General features: G+C 44.8%; 1 protein-coding gene across 2 annotated transcripts in view; it reads right to left on the bottom strand.

Moving 5' to 3' along the window:
- The window catches only part of gria4a (glutamate receptor, ionotropic, AMPA 4a), a 298,568-nt gene that overhangs the window by 124,374 nt on the left and 152,003 nt on the right, over positions 1 to 22,191 (bottom strand). For both annotated transcript variants that reach the window (XM_056283881.1, XM_056283882.1), the window contains exons 8-9: positions 5,856 to 6,023; positions 5,163 to 5,267 (exon numbers count right to left, since the gene is read on the bottom strand). In XM_056283881.1, the coding sequence (XP_056139856.1) occupies positions 5,163 to 5,267; positions 5,856 to 6,023 (273 nt within the window). The remainder of the gene's footprint in view (positions 1 to 5,162; positions 5,268 to 5,855; positions 6,024 to 22,191) is intronic.

Raw genomic sequence — 22,191 nt, 5'->3', positions numbered from 1 at the left:
TTCATGTGGCACTTGAGCACATCTTTGAAGCGTAGCTTTTGGCCGCCCTGCTTCCTTTTTCCCTGGCACGGCTCCCTGTAGAAAACCTAATTTGGTAGGCGGTTGTCTGGCATTCTTCTCACGTAGCTGGCCCATCTGAGCTGGGAGGCTGAAGGCTGTGATTAGGGCTTCAACACTGACAGTACCAGCATGTCTCAATACTTCCGTGTCGGGCACATTGTCTTCCCATCTGATTCGCATCAGATTTGATGTGCTTCTTGATGTGCTTGCGATACACAGTCATGCATTCAGTGGAGTATAGTAGAGACGGGAGAACAGCTGTGTCGTAGACCTTGATCTCTGTTGTCAGCCTGATGTCATGGTGGGACCAAAGTCGTTTGTGGAGGGCACCAAAGGCTTTTGTGGCCGCTTGGATTCTTCTGTCCACTTTTAAGTCAGAGAAGTTTTTACCTGTCACAGCACTACCCAGATAGGTAAAACACTCAGTGGTCTTCAGAGTTGTTCCATTAACCAAAATACTGGGCTGGCCTTCTTTGAGGCTGGAGGGGGATGCTGGTACAGAAGCTCTGTTTTGGAGATGTTGATCTTCAGTCCAAAGAGGGCAGCCGCTGAAGAGAAGCGGTCTACTATTTCTTGCATTTCTCCAGGATCATTGGCAACCAGAGCTGAGTCATCTGCATAGAGAAGCTCTCGAACACAGAGTTCTCTTGTTTTGGCAGACGCCTTGAATCTTGCAAGATTGTAGGGGTTTCCATCTGTTCGGGTCCTGATGTACAAGCCACCTCTTGAGTTGCCTGACATTGTTTCTAGGACTGCAGTGAGATATAACGTAAATAGGGTCGGTGCAAGCACACATCCTTGCTTTACTCCATGCTCGATGTTGAAAGCATCGCTGACGTCTCCTCCAATTGATACTTTCCTTGTCATATCATCATGGAAAAGTCTGACGATGCTGATCAGTTTCTGGGGGAAGCCATAAGTCTCTAGCACTTTCTACAGTGTCTCCCTATCAACAGTGTCAAATGCTTTTGAAAAGTCCACAAAAACAATGTCAAGTGGCTGGTGCTGTTCGGTCGCTTTCTCTTGGAATTTTCTCAGGGTGAAGATCATGTCTGTGGTGGATCTACCAGATCTGAAACCACATTGGCTTTCAGGCAACACTTCTTCTGAAATTACCTTTATCTGGTTCAGTATGATCTTAGCCAGGACCTTTCCAGCACTTGACAGAAGTGAGGTCCCATGGTGGTTTCCACAACTGCTTCATTCACCTTTCTTCTTGTAGATGGTCACAATCAAGTCTTGAGGAAGGCATAGCTTCTGCCAGTAGGCATTATAGAGGTTTAGTAGCTCTGACTTAAGTATTGAGCCGCCATACTTCAGGGTGTCTGATGGGATGTCTTCTGGTGTCTTTAAGTGCTTTCTCTACTTCAGCCATTGTGATCGGCTCACAGAGGTCTTCTCTTATCGGCCTTCTTGTAAGCAAATGGCATCCATTTGGATCTGCTGATCCTCCTTGATTCAAGAGGGTGCAGAAGTGCTCTTTCCATCTTTCTGTGATCTTTTTCAGATCAGTACACAACTTACTTCCATCTGCTGTTTTTACTGGTGCTATCATATTGCTTCTTGGGCCATAGATGGCTCTCAGCGCAGAGAAGAGTCCATGCATATCATTTCGATCTGCTACGGCCTGCAGCTCTTCTGCTTTCTTGCTCCACCAGTTGTCCTTCATCACCCTAATCTCCTTCTGAACTTTGGCTTTAACTGCCTTGAAGGCCGACTGACTCCTCTTGGAGTTCTCTTTCAGGTGGGCATTGTGAAGCATTTGCTTTTCTTGTAGCCGTTCTTGGATTGCTTCATCTTGATCCTGCAACCAGTCATGCGATTTTCTTTTTGGATGACCAAGCACCTCTTTTGCTGAATTATAGGTTCTTACCCTATCCCTAATAGAGGTGCACCAATCCACTTCTTTTCAGTTCAGTTCCGATGACTAAATTTGGATATCTGCTGATACCGATACCAGAGATCTTTTTTCTTGATTATTATTGTTGTTGTTGTTGGTATTATATTGGGCTATACAAATAAAATTGACTTGACTTGACTTAAGGTTACAGGAGACTGTAGTGAACCTCACAGCACTTAATAGAGCAAAAAATGTACAAAAATGCATTAAATTTAAATTTATTCCTAAATAATTAATTTGAACTGTAGTTTAAGTAGGCTTCACATACAAACAGGAGTATGAGTGCAAATTGCTATGGCTACTCCTTTAATGTGTTAAAATTGACTTAAAGAGACAGACTGGGCTTTTTTTCCTCTACAAATTAATAAATAAGTAAATATAAAAATATTTATTCTGTAGTCACTTCACATTAAAATGCCAGAAAGATTTATATTTTTTGTTGATGAATGACATAAAACATTGACTAAGTGGTGATCTGTAAAACCGACTGGAAATATGTTGCACCTGGCTAACCTGGTGTTAAGGTGTCTGGTAATATACACCCTGTCTATCCTTGCATCACCGACCCTGTTCCCTGAAACTTTTACCCATGTGCATTGTCTGCTATTTGAATTTTTTATTCTCCAAGCATCAATTAAATCAAATTGTGACAATAACCTGGATAAAGCAATGGAAAATTGTAAATGTAGGTCTTCACTTGTCCTGTCACTTGTCGACAGGCAGGTCCTACCCGTCACTCTGCACCTCCTGCCCGGGCTCGGCTGCAGCAGCTGCCAGGGAGGTCCGCACGCAGCAGCGCCACTTACTCCACTCACACTGGGTCCCTCTGATACAGTTACTATGTTATCTAAAGCCATTTTATCTTTCTCCGAATTACTATGGAATTTGGGAGACTCCAGGTTTACATTTTGTGGGGTTTCACTTGTTTCCCCGCAGCCATCCACCTCGTTACCCCCCCCCCCCCGCCTCCCCAATCCAGCAGACTAGTCAGCTGCTTCCATATCATCCACTTCCTGATCTCTATGTAGGCAAGTGACGCACTTGTGTCCCACGTCCCCACTCTCAAAATACTTCATACTGTCTGAACTAACATAAACCATTTTGGCTATTGGCTTAGAATTGCAATGGCTATATAGTATAAGGGCCAATTCTACTAGCTTGTGTGGGATCAATCTGTAGGTATTAGCAAAGGTCCAGCTACAGCACTGCCAGGTCTCCCCCACTTTGTCGCGCCTCTCTGATCAGTTAGGTTACCACACCTGTGTGCTCTATGCATCCTGGAACACCAGGGACTCCTCCCTTCTGCACTGAGGTGTTTATTAAGGAATTCTTTAGAAGAGGTTCCGTGAGGCAATTGGCAACTATCTTGAAGATCTTACATTCTACACCGAGGAGCGAGATCATCCTACATTGCTCGATGTTGCTTGCATTCTCTTCCTTAAGAATCCACACACATTCTGTATCTCAACTGCTGCAGCACCTTTACTCTCCTCCAGATCACCCTGTAGATCTACCAAAGGCAGTCCAGAAGCCTGGGGCACATTTTGAAGACCTTATATGGCACTCCACCCGGGCCTGGGGCTGAAGATGTTCTGGCTGACTTGATGACCTCCTGGATCTCTTTCAGTGTGGGCTCGTTGATGTTGAACAGGGGGCTGGGTTCGGGTGGGGATATAAGGGCTGCGCAGTGGCCAAGGTCTTGCTTCTTCATGCTGTCACTGTAGGTGTTGCAAATGTGGCAGTTTCTCTCTTCCTCAGCGCATGACAGGTGACCACTGCGTTTCATCCTCAGCAGCTTCATGTGGGCCTCGTGTATCAATCGTCACTATGGGCAAACCTGTTCTTACACACCCATGGGATGTTTTATCCCTGAAGTTTGTCTCAGTTACCATTGTAGAACCTGGGTAAGCCCTGAATTTAGACACCAATTAGCTAACACTGATGTCTTTGCAGGCTTGGGTGATTGCTTGTTGCAAGAGGTAGGCAATATATATTAGGGGGAAGGAATTACAAATAACCATCTTGCTTTGCCACTGCCTGTCAGACAATCTTGAGGGCTAAAAAATTCCATGGGTGTGTAAGAACAAATTTGCCCATAGTAACGATTGATACACGAGGCCCCAGGTGCTGTATCAGGTACTCTCACTGTGCATTGCACCACTTGCTCCTTCATCAAGCAGCCCACTTTGGTCGGGTGGATCTATAGACCTCTTGGATTTTTGCAGACCTTGCCGCATCTGCAGACTGCAGTTATAGTCACTTTCTCGTTAGCTTGGGTCATTACCAGTATATCCATCCATTTGGGGTGCTCACCCCCCCTCCCTGGGCATTCCTGGGGGTATTTCTCTGAAAGGCTCTTCATAGTATTTGTGGGTGCTCCATCTGGAGAGCTGAAGCTTGGGGTGCTAACCCTTCCAACCCCGGTTGCCATTTCTCTGAGCTGTCCACTGTCACTCCAGTTGTCATCACTCTATTCGTGGTTGTCATCCAGCCTTTTTCTGGAAGTCACTGGCACTGCCATACTGAGGAAGTTCTTTGATACACCATGTGGTGCAACCTGGACACATTGTCATTAATGAACCCGGGGTCATCAGGTGTTTCGGGTCTTAACATCAAACACCCTGGCCCAAGTGACCCAGCCTGGGGGGTGATCAAGCCCCATGTAGTACATGGACAAATACATGTAACAGAGTACATGTAACGTGCTCCACCCAACACACACACACACACACACACACACACACACACACACACACACACACACACACACACACACACACTTGTTTCATCAAATTGTTTCAGGAACATTCACTGCTATCCATCTTTTAGTGATGGGAGGCAGGTATGTTTGGCTGTATGGAGAAACACAGCAAGATGTCATCCACATAGCAATAATAGTAATAAGCTAAATTCTGGAGAAAACGTTGAGCGGCTTATTTTTAACCAAAACTGTACAATTTCTGCTAAACGGTGTCTTTTATAATTGTCAGCTCATCAGTAGTTTTTTAACACTTTCAGAACGGTCACCACACAGATGGGTTTTGTTCTGTTTTTGAACGACTTTTAGGTTCACCCCAACTACTACCAAACATGTTTCCTCGGTGATCTGTTTGTCATATGTTTACACATACATGTTGTGCCTTTAATTAGGGAGTTTCATCAAAGTCTGCCTCAGGCCTTTACCAAAAGTCAGCGAGCCTACCTTGCGTGGTCCATTGCTCTTGAGTTCAAACACATCCATGGTATAGTTCACCCTCCGGCCATAGTGGTCAAACTGAATGTTACCGGTCAGGCCCTGAATGCGCACCTGAATTAATTATAATCATAATAATAATAATTTAAAAAAAAACAAATACAAGAGAGAGGAGAAAAGAAAACACTTAATCAAAATATCAGAATTCTCATGCAATTCTTAGCAAAACATCAGTTAACTGTAAGGTCTTTCTGAGTTCAATAACGCTCTTCTAGATCAGTGGCTATACTGTGTGTCTTTACTCATTAATAGGGTCTTAACTGTAACTGGGGCTAAGTTTTGCCCTTTCTGCACTGGAGATACCAAGTATCAATAGCCACAGTTCGAATCTTTCATTTATCAGAAAAAGCAAGGTAATAGAAATGATTACTTCATAAAAAAGTTTCTTCTAATCTTGTGGCAAAATAGCAGACACACAAACATACACTGACATTAACACAACATTAATTCGCTTAATGCCTCAACAAAAAATATAGTACAACAGGCATAATTTTCAGTGTTTGGAGTGTGCAGGTGTGTTTGTGTATGTGCACATGTGCTTGTGCGTGAGTTAAGTGTGCAAACGTACACAATATATCTGTGTAATCTGTATGAGCGTGCATTTTGTATCTATGCTCTAGTTTGTGTGTGAGTGTGTTTAACCTGTTTGAGTGTCCGCTCCATGTCTATTCCTTGGTTCCAGGGAGCAGCCGGGTTAGCCAGGCAGTCGCCAGCATTACCACGACGACTGATATCAATCTTTTGACGGCGAAGGTTGCGAAAGGCCTCTGCCATCACCAGCACGCCGTCATACGTTAAAGAGGAAGTATACTGATAAATAGAAAATAGAATGAGGGAAGGGAGAGAGAAAAAGAACAGATAATTAAAATGGCAGAAATGTAACTTCTCCCATTCGGTTCGGTTAATCTGGGGAGTTTGGAGACCGTTTTTACTTTCGCATTATCTAAATAATAGAAGGCGTAAAAAAAACAAAAACAAAAAAACAGTGTCAATATTAATAGTGTCCACTAACATGGTTTATAAGGAGAGATAGCTGAGTGGAACCATCTGGGCCTTCAAGGTATTCAGTGAAGGCCTAAGAAAAAATACTGAAAGAATTTTTGTACTTATTTTTTCCCCCTTTTTTTCCCTCCCCCTTTTTCCCCCCAATTGTATGCGGCCAATTACCCTACTCTTCCGAGCCGTCCCCGTCACTGCTCCACCCCTTCTGCCAATCCAGAGAGAGCTGCAGACTATCACATACCTCTACCGATACATGTGGAGTTGCCAGCCGCTTCTTTTCACCCGACAGTGAGGAGTTTCGCCAGGAGGAAGTAGCATGCGGGAGGATCACACTATTCCCCCCAGTCCCCCCCCCCGAACAGGCACCCTGACCAACCAGAGGAGGCGCTAATGCAGCAACCAGGACACATACCCACATCCGGCTTCCCACCCACAGACACGGCCAATTGTGTCTGTAGGGATGCCCGACCAAGCCGGAGGTAACACAGGGATTTGATCTGGCAATCCCCGTGTTTGTAGGCAACGGAATAGACTGCCACACTACCTGGATGCCCCGGAATTTTTGTAGTTCTAACAAATATTTCTTGAATCATTTTTATTCACTGAAATAATAGTAATAATTGCTAGCTCATCATTAGGTTAAATATACTGTGTGTGCAAGAAACCAGGTGGAAGGGGAGTAAGGCCAGGAGCATCAGAGGTGGGTTCAAACAGTTCTATCATGGTGTGGATGGAGGAAAATTGGGGTAGAGGTAATCCCGAAGGAAGAGTATGTCGAGAGGATATTGGAGGTGAAGAGAGTGTCAGACAGTGATGAGTATGACGCCGAAAATTGAAGGTGTGATGATGAATGGTGTCGAGACAAGTCAATTTTATTTGTACAGCCTAATATCAAAAAATACAAATTTGCCTCAGTGGGGTTTGCAGCAACACAACATCCTGTCCTTAGACCCTTGCACCGGATAAGGAACAACTCCCTAAAAAAACCCTTTAACAGGGAGAAAAAATAGGAAGAAACCTCAGGGAGAGCAACAGAGGAGGGATCTCTCTCCCAAGATGGACAACGTGCAATGGATGTTGTGTTTACACAATTTACAGAATACAACACTGATAGAGGATAACAGAATTATAATGGAATTATAAAATATATGAAGAATATGATGAGGTGGACTTAAGCTCAGCGTTCAGCACCATCGACCCAGATATCCTCCCCTCCAAACTCACCCGGCTCACTGTACCAGCCCCCATCTACCAGTGGATTAAAAACTTCCTGACAGACAAGAGGCAGCTGGTAAGGCTGGGGAATAATAATGAGAATAAAATCAGCACTGGTGCTGCCCAGGGATGTGTGCTCTCCCCTCTACTCTTCTCCCTCTACACAAATGACTGTACCTCAGGTGACCCGTCTGTAAACTCCTGAAGTTTGTGGGCGACAACCAGCCTTATGCAGCATGGTGACAAGTCATATAGACAGGAGGTTGCACAGCTGGTCCTCTGGTGCTGCCATAACAACATGGAGCTCAACACGCTCAAAACAGTGGAGATGACAGTGGATTTCATGAGGAGGCCCCCAACACAGCCCCCCCCCCCACTATGCTCAACAGCACGGTGTCTGCAGTGAAAACCTATATAATTCTGGGTTCCACAATCTCCCAGGACCTAAGGTGGGCATCCAACATCAGAAAAAAGCATCAAAAAGGCCCAGCAGAGGATGTACTTTCTCCGCCAGCTCAGGAAGTTCAACCTGCCTCAGGAACCGCTGATTCAGTTCTACACTGCAATAATCCAGTCTGTCCTCTGCACATCCATCACTGGCTGGCTTGGTTCAGCCATCAAACAAGACAGGGACAGACTACAATGGACAGTTAGGTCTGCAGAGAAAATCATTGGTGTCAACCTGCCCTCCATTCAGGACTTATCCATCTCCAGACTCAGGAAATGGGCAGGCAACTTCACTGCAGACCCATCACACCCTGGTCACAACCTGTTCCAACCCCTCCCCTCTGGTAGGCGATACAGAGCACTGTACACTAAAAAAACATATATAAAAAGTTTCTTTCCATGGGTTGTCATTTAAATGAATGCATAACACTGTCAAATAAATTCAACCATTTTGTACATACTATACTGTACGTATACTGATACGCCCTGTCATGTCCATCTACCTCAGCCATGTATGCAAGTAACCTGCTAACATTTATTTCAGCATCTCTGATATATTCTCTAGATCATTGTACTTTATCGCCTCTTATTTTGCCTGTATCTAGTCAATTCTTGTGTAGAAGCTTGTGTAGAATCTGAAGATTGTTGAGTTTTAGTGTTGTTATTCTATGTTAAGTACTCTGAGAGAGCCACGAAACCAGAGTCAAATTACATGTATGTGCAAACCTACATGGCCAATAAAGATGATTCTGATTCTGATAAACTTGGACTAATATGTCTTGGCAAACAGTGGGTTAATATAACAGAACGGGAAATGGACCAATCACAATTTTTCTTCGGATGTTATCTGGGTGAATCAAAAACTCCTCCCACCAGGACTTTCAGGAGCTGTAACGAATGCCAGTGTAATTCAAGTCCATGTGGGCATGAATTTGATTTTGACATTTGTCTTAGCCAATCATATTTTTTTGAGTTGTGGGCGGGACAATATCTCAACATCTTTGGGGCATTTCCAAATGCCCGGGGCATTTCCAAATGCCGTCCATGATTTCCACTTGCCAAAATCTGATTACAGCTCCTACCTTGTGACTGAAAGGTTGTTTCTGCCTCAAAATAACTTCATCTAACATTTAAAGACAAGACCTTGGTAATGAATATTTAAATGAATACACAAACTGAATATTTAAATTAGTGCTGTCAAAATTAACTTTTGTGATTAATTTGAAACATTTAACACGTTAAAAAATAATGCCATTAACGCAGCTGTGTTTTGTTTACTTCCTGTGGCGGCCATGTGGGGTTGTTTCTCGGGCATAACGGGAGATTCTGTTGTGCACTTGCCTTCCTGTTTGTCAGTGCATCGAGAAGTGTCTTGTTCCCCTACGCTGCTCCTCACTGGACTGTTAGTGTGTGTAACCTTTGTCTCTGCTTTCTCACAGCAGTAGGCTTTATTTGTTCCCCGCCCTCATCCTCTCATGGAGATATTAGATATTATAGTACTATGCTGTGCCATTGGGGTACACATGGAGTTCTGTGATGTGCCACCATGAACACGTAATGAACATCGTGAATTCATGGCACTTTAAAATTCAACTGGCACTACTTAAACATGGAACACATTTTTGTTGTTAATTATCATTTATAGTATTAGCGTATACAATAAATTATTATAATTATAATATTAATTATTATAGGGCGGCACAGTGGTTAGCACGGTCGCCTCACAGCAAGAAGGTCCTGGGTTCGAACCCCGGGGTAGTCCAACCTTGGGGGTTGTCCCGGGTCGTCCTCTGTGTGGAGTTTGCATGTTCTCCCCGTGTCTGCGTGGGTTTCCTCCAGGGGCTCCGGTTTTGTCCCACAGTCCAAAGACATGCAGGTCAGGTGAATCGGCCATACTAAATTGTCCCTAGGTGTGAATGTGTGTGGGCTCTGTGATAGATGGACTGATGGCCTGTCCAGGGTGTCTCCCCACCTGCCACCCAATGACTGTTGGGATAGGGTCCAGGATCCCTGCAACCTTGAGAGCAGGAAAAGTGGTTTGGATAATGGATGGATACAATAAATTATTGCCTTCTTAGCTGATATCTAATTTTAATGGCCTTGATGGTTTTGAAATTTAACTGGCGTTTTAATATATATGCCTGGGTTCTGTTAAAAGTTAAATAGATGCCATTAAACAATATAATTTGAATATAAATATACTTCCTTTGTGTTGTATCTACATTAATTCCATGATTAAATATCTATTATTACGAGCTTCAATCTTAAGACGAAATACAGCCATTAATTGTGATTAATCACAGCAAATTGTGTGATTAATTAGTTTTTTTTAATCAATCGACAGCCCTAATTTAAATATATAAACTGATACAGTTTGCTGACAGCAATCAGTTTTTGGCGGACAATCACTTTTTGGTACATCAGCAGCTAACGACATAATTGACATCAAAGCTGATTTGCTTCGGATTCCATTTTCCAGGCAAAGCTTTAAGATAAAAGAAAACATCTGGAAGGGAGAGGCCAAGACCTACGCTCGAAGGGCTCACGCAGTCAGGCAAGGGCCTCATAACGCGCTTTACCAAACAAAGGATGGAGTTTGTTTTCAAGTGACTGTTGAGTCCTGCTGTATTAATTATCTAGACAGTTGATTAAGATTGTCATTGACTGGGCATCCGGATAGCGTAGTGGTCTATTCCGTTGCCTACCAACACGGGGATCGCCGGTTCGAATCCCCGTGTTACCTCCGTCTTGGTCGGGCGTCCCTACAGACACAATTGGCCGCGCCTGCAGGTGGGAAGCCGGATGTGGGTATGTGTCCTGGTTGCTGCATTAGCGCCTTCTCTGGTCGGTCAGGGCACCTGTTCAGGTGGGGGTGAGCGTGATCCTCCCACAGGCTACGCCCCCTGGTGAAACTCCTCACTTGACAGGTGAAAAGAAGCGGCTGGCGACTCCACATATATCGGATGAGGCATGTGGTAGTCTGCAGCCCTCCCCGGATCGGCAGAGGGGGTGGAGAAGTGACCGGGATGGCTCGGAGAGTGGGGTGGTTGGCCAAGTGCAGTTGGGGAGAAAAGGGGGGGGGGGTTGTCATTGACAATGCTCAGATTTGGTGCTGTGAGATATGTGGCCTAATTTCTATCTTTCAAATAATCTGTCCTTTACTGTTGGCTGATTATATTTGAGCAACATGAGCGGATGTCTAGGCCACTGGAAGGCCAGCTGGCAGTTTCACTAAAGCATTTGTCTGAGTGGGAGAAATAACGAGGTCTGCATAGTTTCAGCCTGTTGAACTGGTGGTTTGAGCACATGAATTAACAGGTGTCGGAAGGCAATTTTGTAATGGACTTATTTTTATATGGCATTAATGACGTAGAATACCGGCACTCATAGATCAATAGTCTTCTTATTTATGGTGGGCAAAAACGAACGTGTTTCAGCTAAAAGCCGTCATCAGTGATTTAGCTGAAAAGCGTTCGTTTTTTGCCCACAATAAATAAGACTATTGATCTATGCGTGCCGGTCTTCTGTTTGTTTTGACCCTCTCCACGGCCGTGCATCCGATAAGTGTCCAAGATTGACGTAGTTTGCATATTGTTTCGATTTTAGTGCAGCTTGAGGAAATGAGTTGCTGGCAATGTGTGCTTTGTGCGAGTGTGTGTGTGACGGGGTCATCAATCTGACCGTTGAAGGGAGGGCCCAGTGCAAGACCCCACGGTCCGCTACTGAGAGATATCATTCTTAAGTTGTGATCTGGAGCATTTGTTTCCTTTGTCCTGGGTATTTGACTTGGTTTTTCCAACGCACACTAATAATTTCAGTCCGTTATCAGGATGTTGAAAAATGTTAATGTGTGACTTTGATTTTCTAGGCACACATCCATGTGAATGTCACACAATGCTAATTATTTTTGATACCCAAGTTCACACAGTTTAAGAACCACGAAACTAGAACACAACATGGATGCAATCTCTCATTGTCTCTGCTACACCACATATCTAAACAGCATCTTGCTACTGATAAATACATACAGATCTTGTAGTGAAATATATTTTAGATGAAAATGATCTCTCTCTACTGTAACTATTAGTAGTTCTCAGAATATCGCTAATCCCGCTGAACATAAGATAATGAAACCAAATCTAAACATCAAAACCGAAGGTTTAACTCACACAATGTTGAAAATTCAAGACTGACTTGACAAAAAATATGCTTTAAAAATATCAATTTTGTAATTTGTTTAAAACATCTTACAGTTTATGGTCAGAAAATACATTATTCATGTGATTCACTTTTACAATTATTCATTTAAGTAGTTCAAAGTGTCCTACAGACCGAAAACTGCTTCAGCACCTAACAGCATAAATCAGCGTAAGCAGTCAAACGCGCTGACCTCCTGTGCCACCATCTATTCCACTAGACTCCGACTTTTACTGTGTACCGCCGCACATCAATCAACACCACTGTAAATGTACCATCATTGTAAACGTGCCACTTTGCACACCCTCTCAGTTTTCAACTGCAGTTGCCGGACAGGATATTAACACCATTAAAACGACATTAAAACCAGTCTAAATCATAAACCCATCCATTTTAATTTTTTAAAACCAACGTTGCAGGTAAAAGCAACTGGATTATATCTAGTGACGTACTAAGATTGCGATCTCATTCCAAAAGAGGACATATTAGTTTTCGAAAGAAAAAAAAGAAAGAAAAGATGACTGCATTGAGTGCAGGCACTGTGATGGCCTGGCGGCCTGTCCAGGGTGTCTCCCCACCTACCGCCCAATGACTGCTGGGATAGGCTCCAGCATCCCTGCGACCGTGAGAGCAGGATAAGCGGTTCAGATAATGGATGGATGGATGCACTGAGTGCAGCACATGAACAGACATAAACAAGCTTAAGAGATGTAAAAGCACACAGGAGCTAAGGGGAAAGTGCACATGCACAACAGAGAGAAACAAAATAATTGCCATCTGGTTCAAAGTCCAAGTCTGAGCTGTCAGTCTACAGAGTTGAATAAACCCCACATGGTGCCCTTCTTTTAAGGAAAGATATGTTTTAAAAGAAACAGATATACATACATAGATAGACAGATACATAGACAGATAGATAGATAGATAGATAGATAGATAGATAGATAGATAGATAGATAGATAGATAGATAGATAGATAGATAGATAGATAGATAGATAGAAGGGGTGTGGGTCTCAGTGGTTCTAGTGGGTCGGGTCTGGCTACTATCTGGCAACCGTGGCAGTCTTTGCAGTGTTTTTCAGCCGATTGATCCATCCCCGGCCACCAAACCTTGGTTCTCAGGTGCCGTTTTGTCCCTACTATCCCGAGATGTCCCTCATGTGCTAAAGCCAGTGCTCGTGCGTGTAGGATGCGGGGTAGCACAATGCGTGTCCCACGGAGGACCAAATATCCCACTATGCACAGTTCATTCGCTATGGCTGCATATGCTTTGCAGTTCTCAAACCGCCCATTTGTGATTGCCTTTTGTACCTCGATCAGCTCTGGGTCGGTCGCAGAGGCCTTCTCCACCTCTCTAGTCGCGAGTGCCTTTGGCGTGGCGCTGATGGCGACAAACCTCACGTACTCGTCCGAGCCGTGATTGTGTCTCTCACGTTGTGCTGTCTCACCCAGCAATCGTGACAGTGGGTCTGCGATATTTTGCTTGCCTGGTATGTGTAGCACATCGAAATCGTATGGTTGTAATCGGAGTATCCACCTCTCAATGCGGGCGCAGGGTTTGGAGTGAGGGCCGTATATTACTTGTAAGGGCTTATGATCTGTTATTAAGGTAAACTGTCTGTCATAAACATACGGATGCAGCCTCTCACACGCCCACACTAGAGCTAGGGCTTCTCGCTCGGGTTGAGAGTATTTCCACTCAGTCACTTAAGGTGCGACTCACATAGCATATCGGCACTTCTTCCCCCTGTTGGACCTGAACTAGCACTGCACCTAATCCTATGGGGCTCGCGTCTGCGATCACTTTGGTCTGTGCCTCCTTATCAAAGTATGCTAAAGTGCCAGCTCTTGCCAGTTCATCCTTGAATGCATTAAATGCTTCTCTCTGCTCTGGTCCGAACTCGAATGGGCTGTCCTTTCTCGTCCGATAGGGTCGCAAACTGTGGGATGAACCTGCTGCTGCAGCTGACTACTCCGAGGAAGCTCCTCACTTCTGCCGCATTCTCTGGCTCGCGAGCTTCCGCCACTGCTCACACTCTCTCTTCCGTCAGTCCAGTGTCCTTCTCAGACAACAGGATGCCCATGAAAACTAACCTGTCCATGTTAAACTAGCATTTGTCTGGGTTTAGAGTCAGGCCTCTCTGCATCAGCCTGGTCAGGACGGAGTGGAGACGTCTGTCGTGTGCATGCACAATGATGTCATCAGATATATTTTCGACACCCTCTATCTCTAATAGTGCATTAGCTAACTTGTGCTGGTATTGCTCGCTGGCTGGGCACACACCAAATATCAGCCATTTATATAGGTACACTCCGTTGTGTACGGCAAAGGTCGTGATTCCACGTGCCTCAGGCTCAATTCCAACTGATGGTATCCCCATTTTAGATCTAGCTTGCTAAACACCGTTGGGCCATTCATGCCCTGGAGTATCTCATCAATCGTGGGAATAGGATACCGCTCCCTCTCTATAGCCTGGTTTGCCCATCTCATGACCAAACATAGTCTCACATCATAGTCAGCTTTTGGTACGATAACCACAGGGTTTACCCATGGAGTGGGGCCATCTACAGGTTCAATAACGTCCATTAATTGCTTTATTTTGGCCTCTACTGCCCCCCGAGGTTGAATGGTATGCGCCGAAGAGGCTGGGCGACAGGCTTCACGTCTGGGTTGATGTGTAAGCTAACCTGCTTGGAGTTCAGTTTTCCAACCCCTTGGAATAGCTTTGGATACTGCTGTTCAAGTGACTGTTTTATGTTCAATACAGCTGCAACATCGACTCCTATTTTCAAAACTCCAAGTCTCGTGGCTGTCTCCTTTCCTAGCAATGCCTCTCCCATGCCATTAACCACTATGAACTCTGCTTGCAGTTTTATTTCCGACTGCAATCTCACACGAGAATGCACCTTTAACAGACAGTGGTTGGCTGGCACCGTAAGAGAACACCTTCCTCTCTGTCTTGGGAATGTATGAATGACACTTTACACATTGTGATTTTAGTCTCTCCCACGTGTTCTCACCCATGACATTACTGGTCGCCCCTGAATCAACTAACATCTGCAGTTTTACTCCCCCCACAGAAAAGGCAAGTCTCTCACTTGTGTTATTCTCCTTAACAACGAATGCATAGTCACCTCGTTCCTCAACATTACTCACACATTGTTTGGCACCTTTAGGCTTGGTGCGACATAACTGCTGGAAAGTGGTCCTTTCTGCTGCACTTGCGACATGTCTGTCCGCGTGCGGGGCACCTCGGGTCCCTGCCCAGGTGACCTGTATGTCCACACCTGTAACACTTCCTGTCATTTTGATCGCTTTTGGTCGTTGGCTTCCCTCTGGAATGTTTCACGTGTCTCCCTCCTTTTTGTGCAACAGGACGGACAGCTGCTCCTCCTCCACCTTCTCGCACTGCGAGGCTAGCTGCAACGTGCGGGCGAGTGTTAAACCTGCTGGCCCTTCCTCCAACAGCTTCCTTCTCACCTACATAGAAGTACACCTGCTCAGGAGAGCATCCCTTCACCCCCCAAAGTCACAATCTCTGGCAGCCTGTCGTAGGCGAGTAGTAAACTGCTTTATGGTCTCACCAGTGTTCTGAGATAACTTCTGAAAAGTTTGCCGAGCAGATGCTGCATTAACTGGGGGGGGGGGGTACAAAGTACCGATTCAAAGCGCGGGACCGCCGCCGCATAATCAGTCACCTCCCCTGTGTTGGCTAACGTTGAGAAGATGTCTCGTACATCTGGTCCGGCAAGGTGTAAGGGCAGAGCCTCTGCTTTATGGCGTCCGTAGCGTCGTTAGTTACAATGAGCCCTTTGCCATCAGCATAGAGTTGGAACGACGTCGACCATCTTGTCCATCTCGGACCAAGCGTGGCTGGTTCGCCAGAGCAGGCGAAGTTCTGAATCCCGGATTTCTCCATGTTAACGGTTCAAACCTAATCACCGCCAGTTAAAGCGAATACGGTCGCTAAATCCTCGTCGCCATTGTTGTGTTTACTTACGTCTAAATACCTGAAATGAGACCATTACAATATTCCCCGAACTGAATCAAAACGAACGACAAACGCATACTCGCGTTTCAACGCTTCGCTGAGCGAACGCGCTTGCTACAAGCTTCCGGGTATGACATCACTCCTTACGGGTACCCACAGGTGTCAAATCCAAACGCGATACACGACACCCCCCCCCCCAACTCACAAACCCAGTGCCACGCGTTAAAACGGCTGTGGAAACAAACAGCGGGGCGCCTTCCCATCAAAGCAGGAAAAAACTAACAGATGAAGAGAGAAGAACGGTGGTTGACAAACTCAGGGTGTGTTTTGTATGCAGGGGTTTCCTCTCGCTTTTGTACCCCGCATGTGTTCTGGAGCACAAGACGTGTATTTTTTCATCTTGCTCTCCGTCTCCTAAACGTGCTTCTGTGTCATGTGGAGACAAAACAGCGACAACTGGGGGTGGGGGGGTACTTTTTTCTTCAACAGTGTGGCAGGTGGTGTTCTTCTGTCTGGGATTGCACCCACCACAGGTTGGTGGGAGATTAAAACTGCTCCTAAAATCATTCCTGGGCGTTTAGTGGCTTTTATGACTAAAAGTTAACCCCAAGCTGCTGCAATGGCTGTCAGAAATAAGAAAGAGCTAATATGAATTACGTCATAAGGTTAGTGGAGTCTCAAAGAAGACCCCTGCAATACCCTAACTAGGGTTTATACAATAAAACAATACTTTGCTAGGGTGTCCGGGTGGCGTGGCGGTCTATTCCGTTGCCTACTAACACGGGGATCGCCGGTTCGAATCCCCGTGTTACCCCCGGCGTGGTCGGGCGTCCCTACAGACACAATTGGCCGTGCCTGCAGGTGGGACGCCGGATGTGGGTAGGTGTCCTGGTCACTGCATTAGCGCCCCGTCTGGTTGGTTGCATGGCCTGTTCAGGGGGGAGGGGGAACTGGGAGGGGGGGGCGTGATCCTCCCACGTGCTACGTCCCCCTGGCGAAACTCCGCACTGTCAGGTGAAAAGAAGCAGCTGGCGACTCTACATGTATCGCAGGAGGCAATGTGGTAGTCTGCGGCCCTCCCCGGATCGGCAGCAGGGGTGGAACAACGACTGGGACGGCTCAGAAGAGTGGGGTAATTGGCCAAGTACAATTGGGAAGGGGAAAAAGGGGGGGGACAATGTTCTGCTGATTAACCATAAATATGACATCATACACCACACAAAACAGTAAGAAACCACTGGAGGACTCTTGTGGACAGAGGCAGGCTTCAGTAATAAACTGCCCAGCTCTTTCTCAGATTTTTTCCTACATCTTTAGAATTTGAGACATTTGGATGCATCGTGATTTTTCAATCTGAGATAGTTGATAGTTGAATTACAATTATTTTGGACAGCTAGCTAGCGTGGCACCTCCGAAGTGAGATGGGTTTAGATATATCTCCAAGGCATAGTTTACATATATGATGTTATGGGAAGGAGTGTGGGCCCACCAGCCAACAGAAGACCTCACTAGACCACCAAATGTCCCAAAGCATTGCCACTACTCTTTATACATAAAATAATCCTGGGGCTGTATACATAAAACATTTTATCTTGCCACTGAGAGGTTCCCCAAATAGCAGTAAAAGTTTCTAGCTAAGAGTTTCCTCTTAAAACCTATTCACAAAGCCGCTGAGACCAACTTTTACTGAGGAATGGGGAGAAATCTTCAGCTAAGAGAAAGGGTGGGACTGACCTCGTTGCTATGAATGATGTTGTTTCATGAACAAGCTTATTTACTACGCCCAAAGTGATTGGCTAAAAGGGGATGGGTCTCTGTCAGTGATTTCATCATAGAAATACTGTTGAAGGAGGTATCATGCTGCCACATTCAAATAAAGATTTGAAAATAAACATGTAGGCTGTCACTGATTAAAAACGAGACCAGGAATAACATACTGACTAGACAAGTACATGTTTAGCTAATTGCCAGCCTCTTACATGTCCCACAGCTGATAAACAATTAGCAGATATGTATATTAATTATCATACTAGAATAACCATGGCTGGTAGTATGACGTGTGAGGCTACATTGTGCAAAGGAAAATGAAACCCAAACTGGGTGCAAGAACAGCTTTTATTTCTTGCCCAATCTGTGCATGAAAGGAAGGACATTATTAAAACAGAAAATTTGAGTTGGGATAACTTCAAAAAGCAAGGGTGGGAAAATATATGCTTGCAAATAAATGCGGCTTTCCCACTTCTGTCTAGTACCACAGATGAATGTGAAAAGTGCTGGTATTCTTTCCAGTCTCGGGAAAAGGCAGACTGCAGAATTCAAGCGACACACGAATGTGGCAGGTAATAGGACATTAGGCCTGTTATTTTCAACTACAGTAGACCACATTGTTTTATTCTCTTATCATTCAATTATTTAGCCTATACAAAAATGAACATGTATTTATGCATAAACGAACATCGCTGTAGATGTAATCTCAGATTATTTTAATATGTAATCTATAATTTGAAATATTTATTGCATTTAATAGGAGGAGGCTCAGCACCGATGGCTCTATGGCTTTTTGCCTCAGTGGTGTACGGTGTCCTTAGGCACTCAGACACCAGCATAATGGGGCTGGAGTACAGCACTGACCCTGCAATGCAATCACCGAATGAACTTGATGGGTAAACTTTTCTAACTGAAGATTTGCCTCACATAATTACTCACAGCTGGGACACAAATACAATCATTAATGATTCTCATGTGTAATCAGTCAGAGAATTATATAATTACAACTACTTTCAAAACAGCAATAATCATAGTAGTTTTGTAAATTACTCACAAAGACCTACACTACCGTTCAAAAGTTTGGGATCACATTGAAATGTCCATATTTTTGAAGGAAAAGCACTGTACTGTTCAATGAAGATAACTTTAAACTAGTTTAACTTTAAAGAAATACACTCTATACATTGCTAATGTGGTAAATGACTATTCTAGCTGCAAATGTCTGGTTTTTGGTGCAATATCTACATAGGTGTATAGAGGCCCATTTCAAGCAACTATCACTCCAGTGTTCTAATGGTACAATGTGTTTGCTCATTGGCTCAGAAGGCTAATTGATGATTAGAAAACCCTTGTGCAATCATGTTCACACATCCGAAAACAGTTTAGCTCGTTACAGAAGCTACAAAACTGACCTTCCTTTGAGCAGATTGAGTTTCTGGAGCATCACATTTGTGGGGTCAATTAAACGCTCAAAATGGCCAGAAAAAGAGAACTTTCATCTGAAACTCGACAGTCTATTCTTGTTCTTAGAAATGAAGGCTATTCCATGCGAGAAATTGCTAAGAAATTGAAGATTTCCTACACCGGTGTGTACTACTCCCTTCAGAGGACAGCACAAACAGGCTCTAACCAGAGTAGAAAAAGAAGTGGGAGGCCGCGTTGCACAACTGAGCAAGAAGATAAGTACATTAGAGTCTCTAGTTTGAGAAACAGACGCCTCACAGGTCCCCAACTGGCATCTTCATTAAATAGTACCCGCAAAACACCAGTGTCAACATCTACAGTGAAGAGGCGGCTGCGGGATTCTGGGCTTCAGGGCAGAGTGGCAAAAAAAAGCCATATCTGAGACTGACCAATAAAAGAAAAAGATTAAGATGGGCAAAAGAACACAGACATTGGACAGAGGAAGACTGGAAAAAAGTGTTGTGGACGGATGAATCCAAGTTTGAGGTGTTTGGATCACAAAGAAGAACGTTTGTGAGACGCAGAACAAATGAAAAGATGCTGGAAGAATGCCTGACGCCATCTGTTAAGCATGGTGGAGGTAATGTGATGGTCTGGGGTTGCTTTGGTGCTGGTAAGGTGGGAGATTTGTACAGGGTAAAAGGGATTCTGAATAAGGAAGGCTATCACTCCATTTTGCAACGCCATGCCATACCCAGTGGACAGCGCTTGATTGGAGCCAATTTCATCCTACAACAGGACAATGACCCTAAACACACCTCCAAATTGTGCAAGAACTATTTAGAGCAGAAGCAGGCAGCTGGTATTCTATCGGTAATGGAGTGGCCAGCGCAGTCACCAGATCTGAACCCCATTGAGCTGTTGTGGGAGCAGCTTGACCGTATGGTACGCAAGAAGTGCCCATCCAACCAATCCAACTTGTGGGAGCTGCTTCTGGAAGCGTGGGGTGCAATTTCTCCAGATTACCTCAACAAATTAACAGCTAGAATGCCAAAGGTCTGCAATGCTGTAATTGCTGCAAATGGAGGATTCTTTGACGAAAGCAAAGTTTGATGTAAAAAAAAATCTTATTTCAAATACAAATCATTATTTCTAACCTTGTCAATGTCTTGACTCTATTTTCTATTCATTTCACAACATATGGTGGTGAATAAGTGTGACTTTTCATGGAAAACACAAAATTGTTTGGGTGATCCCAAACTTTTGAACGGTAGTGTATATACGTAGGTTAGACAAAATAGGATACCAAAACTCTCTCTCGCTCTCTTTTTTAGGACCAACAATTTCAGTCACCTATCATGGCAATGCTCCTGCCCCCCTTCTTCCTGCCTCCCTGACCCCCTCCCTGGACCCTGCGCCCCTCACTCTTGCCCCCCTCTCTCCAGGCCCTGCTCCTGCCAGTCCTGCAGAAATTTTATTTTATTTATTTTTGGGGTTTTTTTTGGTGGTGGTCCTGCTCCATCAGCATTTCTGTTGGAACAGAAATTTGAGCTGTTAAGTTAAGTTTGTTAAAGAAACCGCACAGGCTCCTTGATGCACAGGAGTGGTCCCTCCACTTACAGGAGGGGTACTATTCTCGGAAACTGAAGAAGCTTAAAGACAGAGAATCTATTGAAAAATACACTACATTGCAACAACTTGTTCTGACCGATTTGGTAGATGCAAGGTAAAGCTACAATAATTGTAATTGAAATACTTATTATGGCTCGGTGAGCCAAGATCTGCATACCCAAACCGCACTATCGCACTATTCAAACTGAAAAGTGACATTAATCTCCTCGTCTGTGATGCTGCTCTTATCAGCGGGATATTCTTGTTGTGATGTTTACCCAAAGTGTGTATTGGTGGAATGGTCCCTGTATGCCAATCTACTTTGTAGTATGTGAATAGCCACTTCACATACTACACCAGTCACTTGTGGTTGAGCATGACCATCATCCCCCTGGGTCCTCAGGTGGGTGTAGAGGCCAATCCTGGAGCCGCATAATGGAAGGACGCCTGCGTGTGACAGCTTTTTGCATAGAGAGGCTGATGCGCCTGCACCCACCAACACCGTCCTTGGCAGGGGGTGGCCAGAGTCCAATGGCATGGGGAACCAAGATGATAGGGGACCACCCCCTGCTGCAGCCTCACTGCCATTGTGACCTGGAGACATCTCCCACCAGTTCTTCCATTGAGGTCTTTGTTGGATCACGCTTCGCCTGGAACCTCCCCCTTGACCTATCCGCCTTGGGTGACCCTACCAGGAGCCAAACTCCAGACGGCATAGCTCTTGGGATCATTGGCACATGCTTCTCCACCATGGCAAGGTGGCGATCCAGGAGATGAACGAACACACACACACACACACACACACACACACACACACACACACACACACACACACACACACACACACACACACATTTGCACAGCCTCACTACCTCATCACTCTTTGTGCCTTGATCATTACATTGCTGCTCATCGATTGTACCTGATCAGTATTGGTTAGATATGTTGTTGATTAGTATTAGTTTGATAATTAGTGCTGCTTGTTTTAATAAATTGTTTTCATTGAAATAAAATCTTGTCCTGCCTGTTTTGTGACAATACTCGATGTTGCTATCCTCTGCCAATCAAAGTACTCCAATTGGTGCAACTTTGATTATTTCATCAACTTGAATGGGTCAGTTATAACTACTGAACACCAAATCAAATGGTTGATAATTTTATGAGACTGATTTGATAGCCAGGCGGCACAGTGGCGCAGTGGTTAGCGTGGTCACCTCACAGCAAGAAGGTCCTGGCTTCGAGCCCCAGGGTAGTCCAACCTTGGTGGGTCATCCCGGGTCGTCCTCTGTGTGGAGTTTGCATGTTCTCCCCATGTCTGCGTGGGTTTCCTCTGGGGGCTCCGGTT

This window comes from Lampris incognitus, chromosome 7 (genome assembly GCF_029633865.1).
Source record: "Lampris incognitus isolate fLamInc1 chromosome 7, fLamInc1.hap2, whole genome shotgun sequence".
In the NCBI taxonomy this organism is placed as follows: Eukaryota; Metazoa; Chordata; class Actinopteri; order Lampriformes; family Lampridae; genus Lampris; species Lampris incognitus.
The sequence above is the reverse complement of the archived record's forward strand: the minus strand, read 5'-3'. Positions and strand labels throughout refer to the sequence as shown.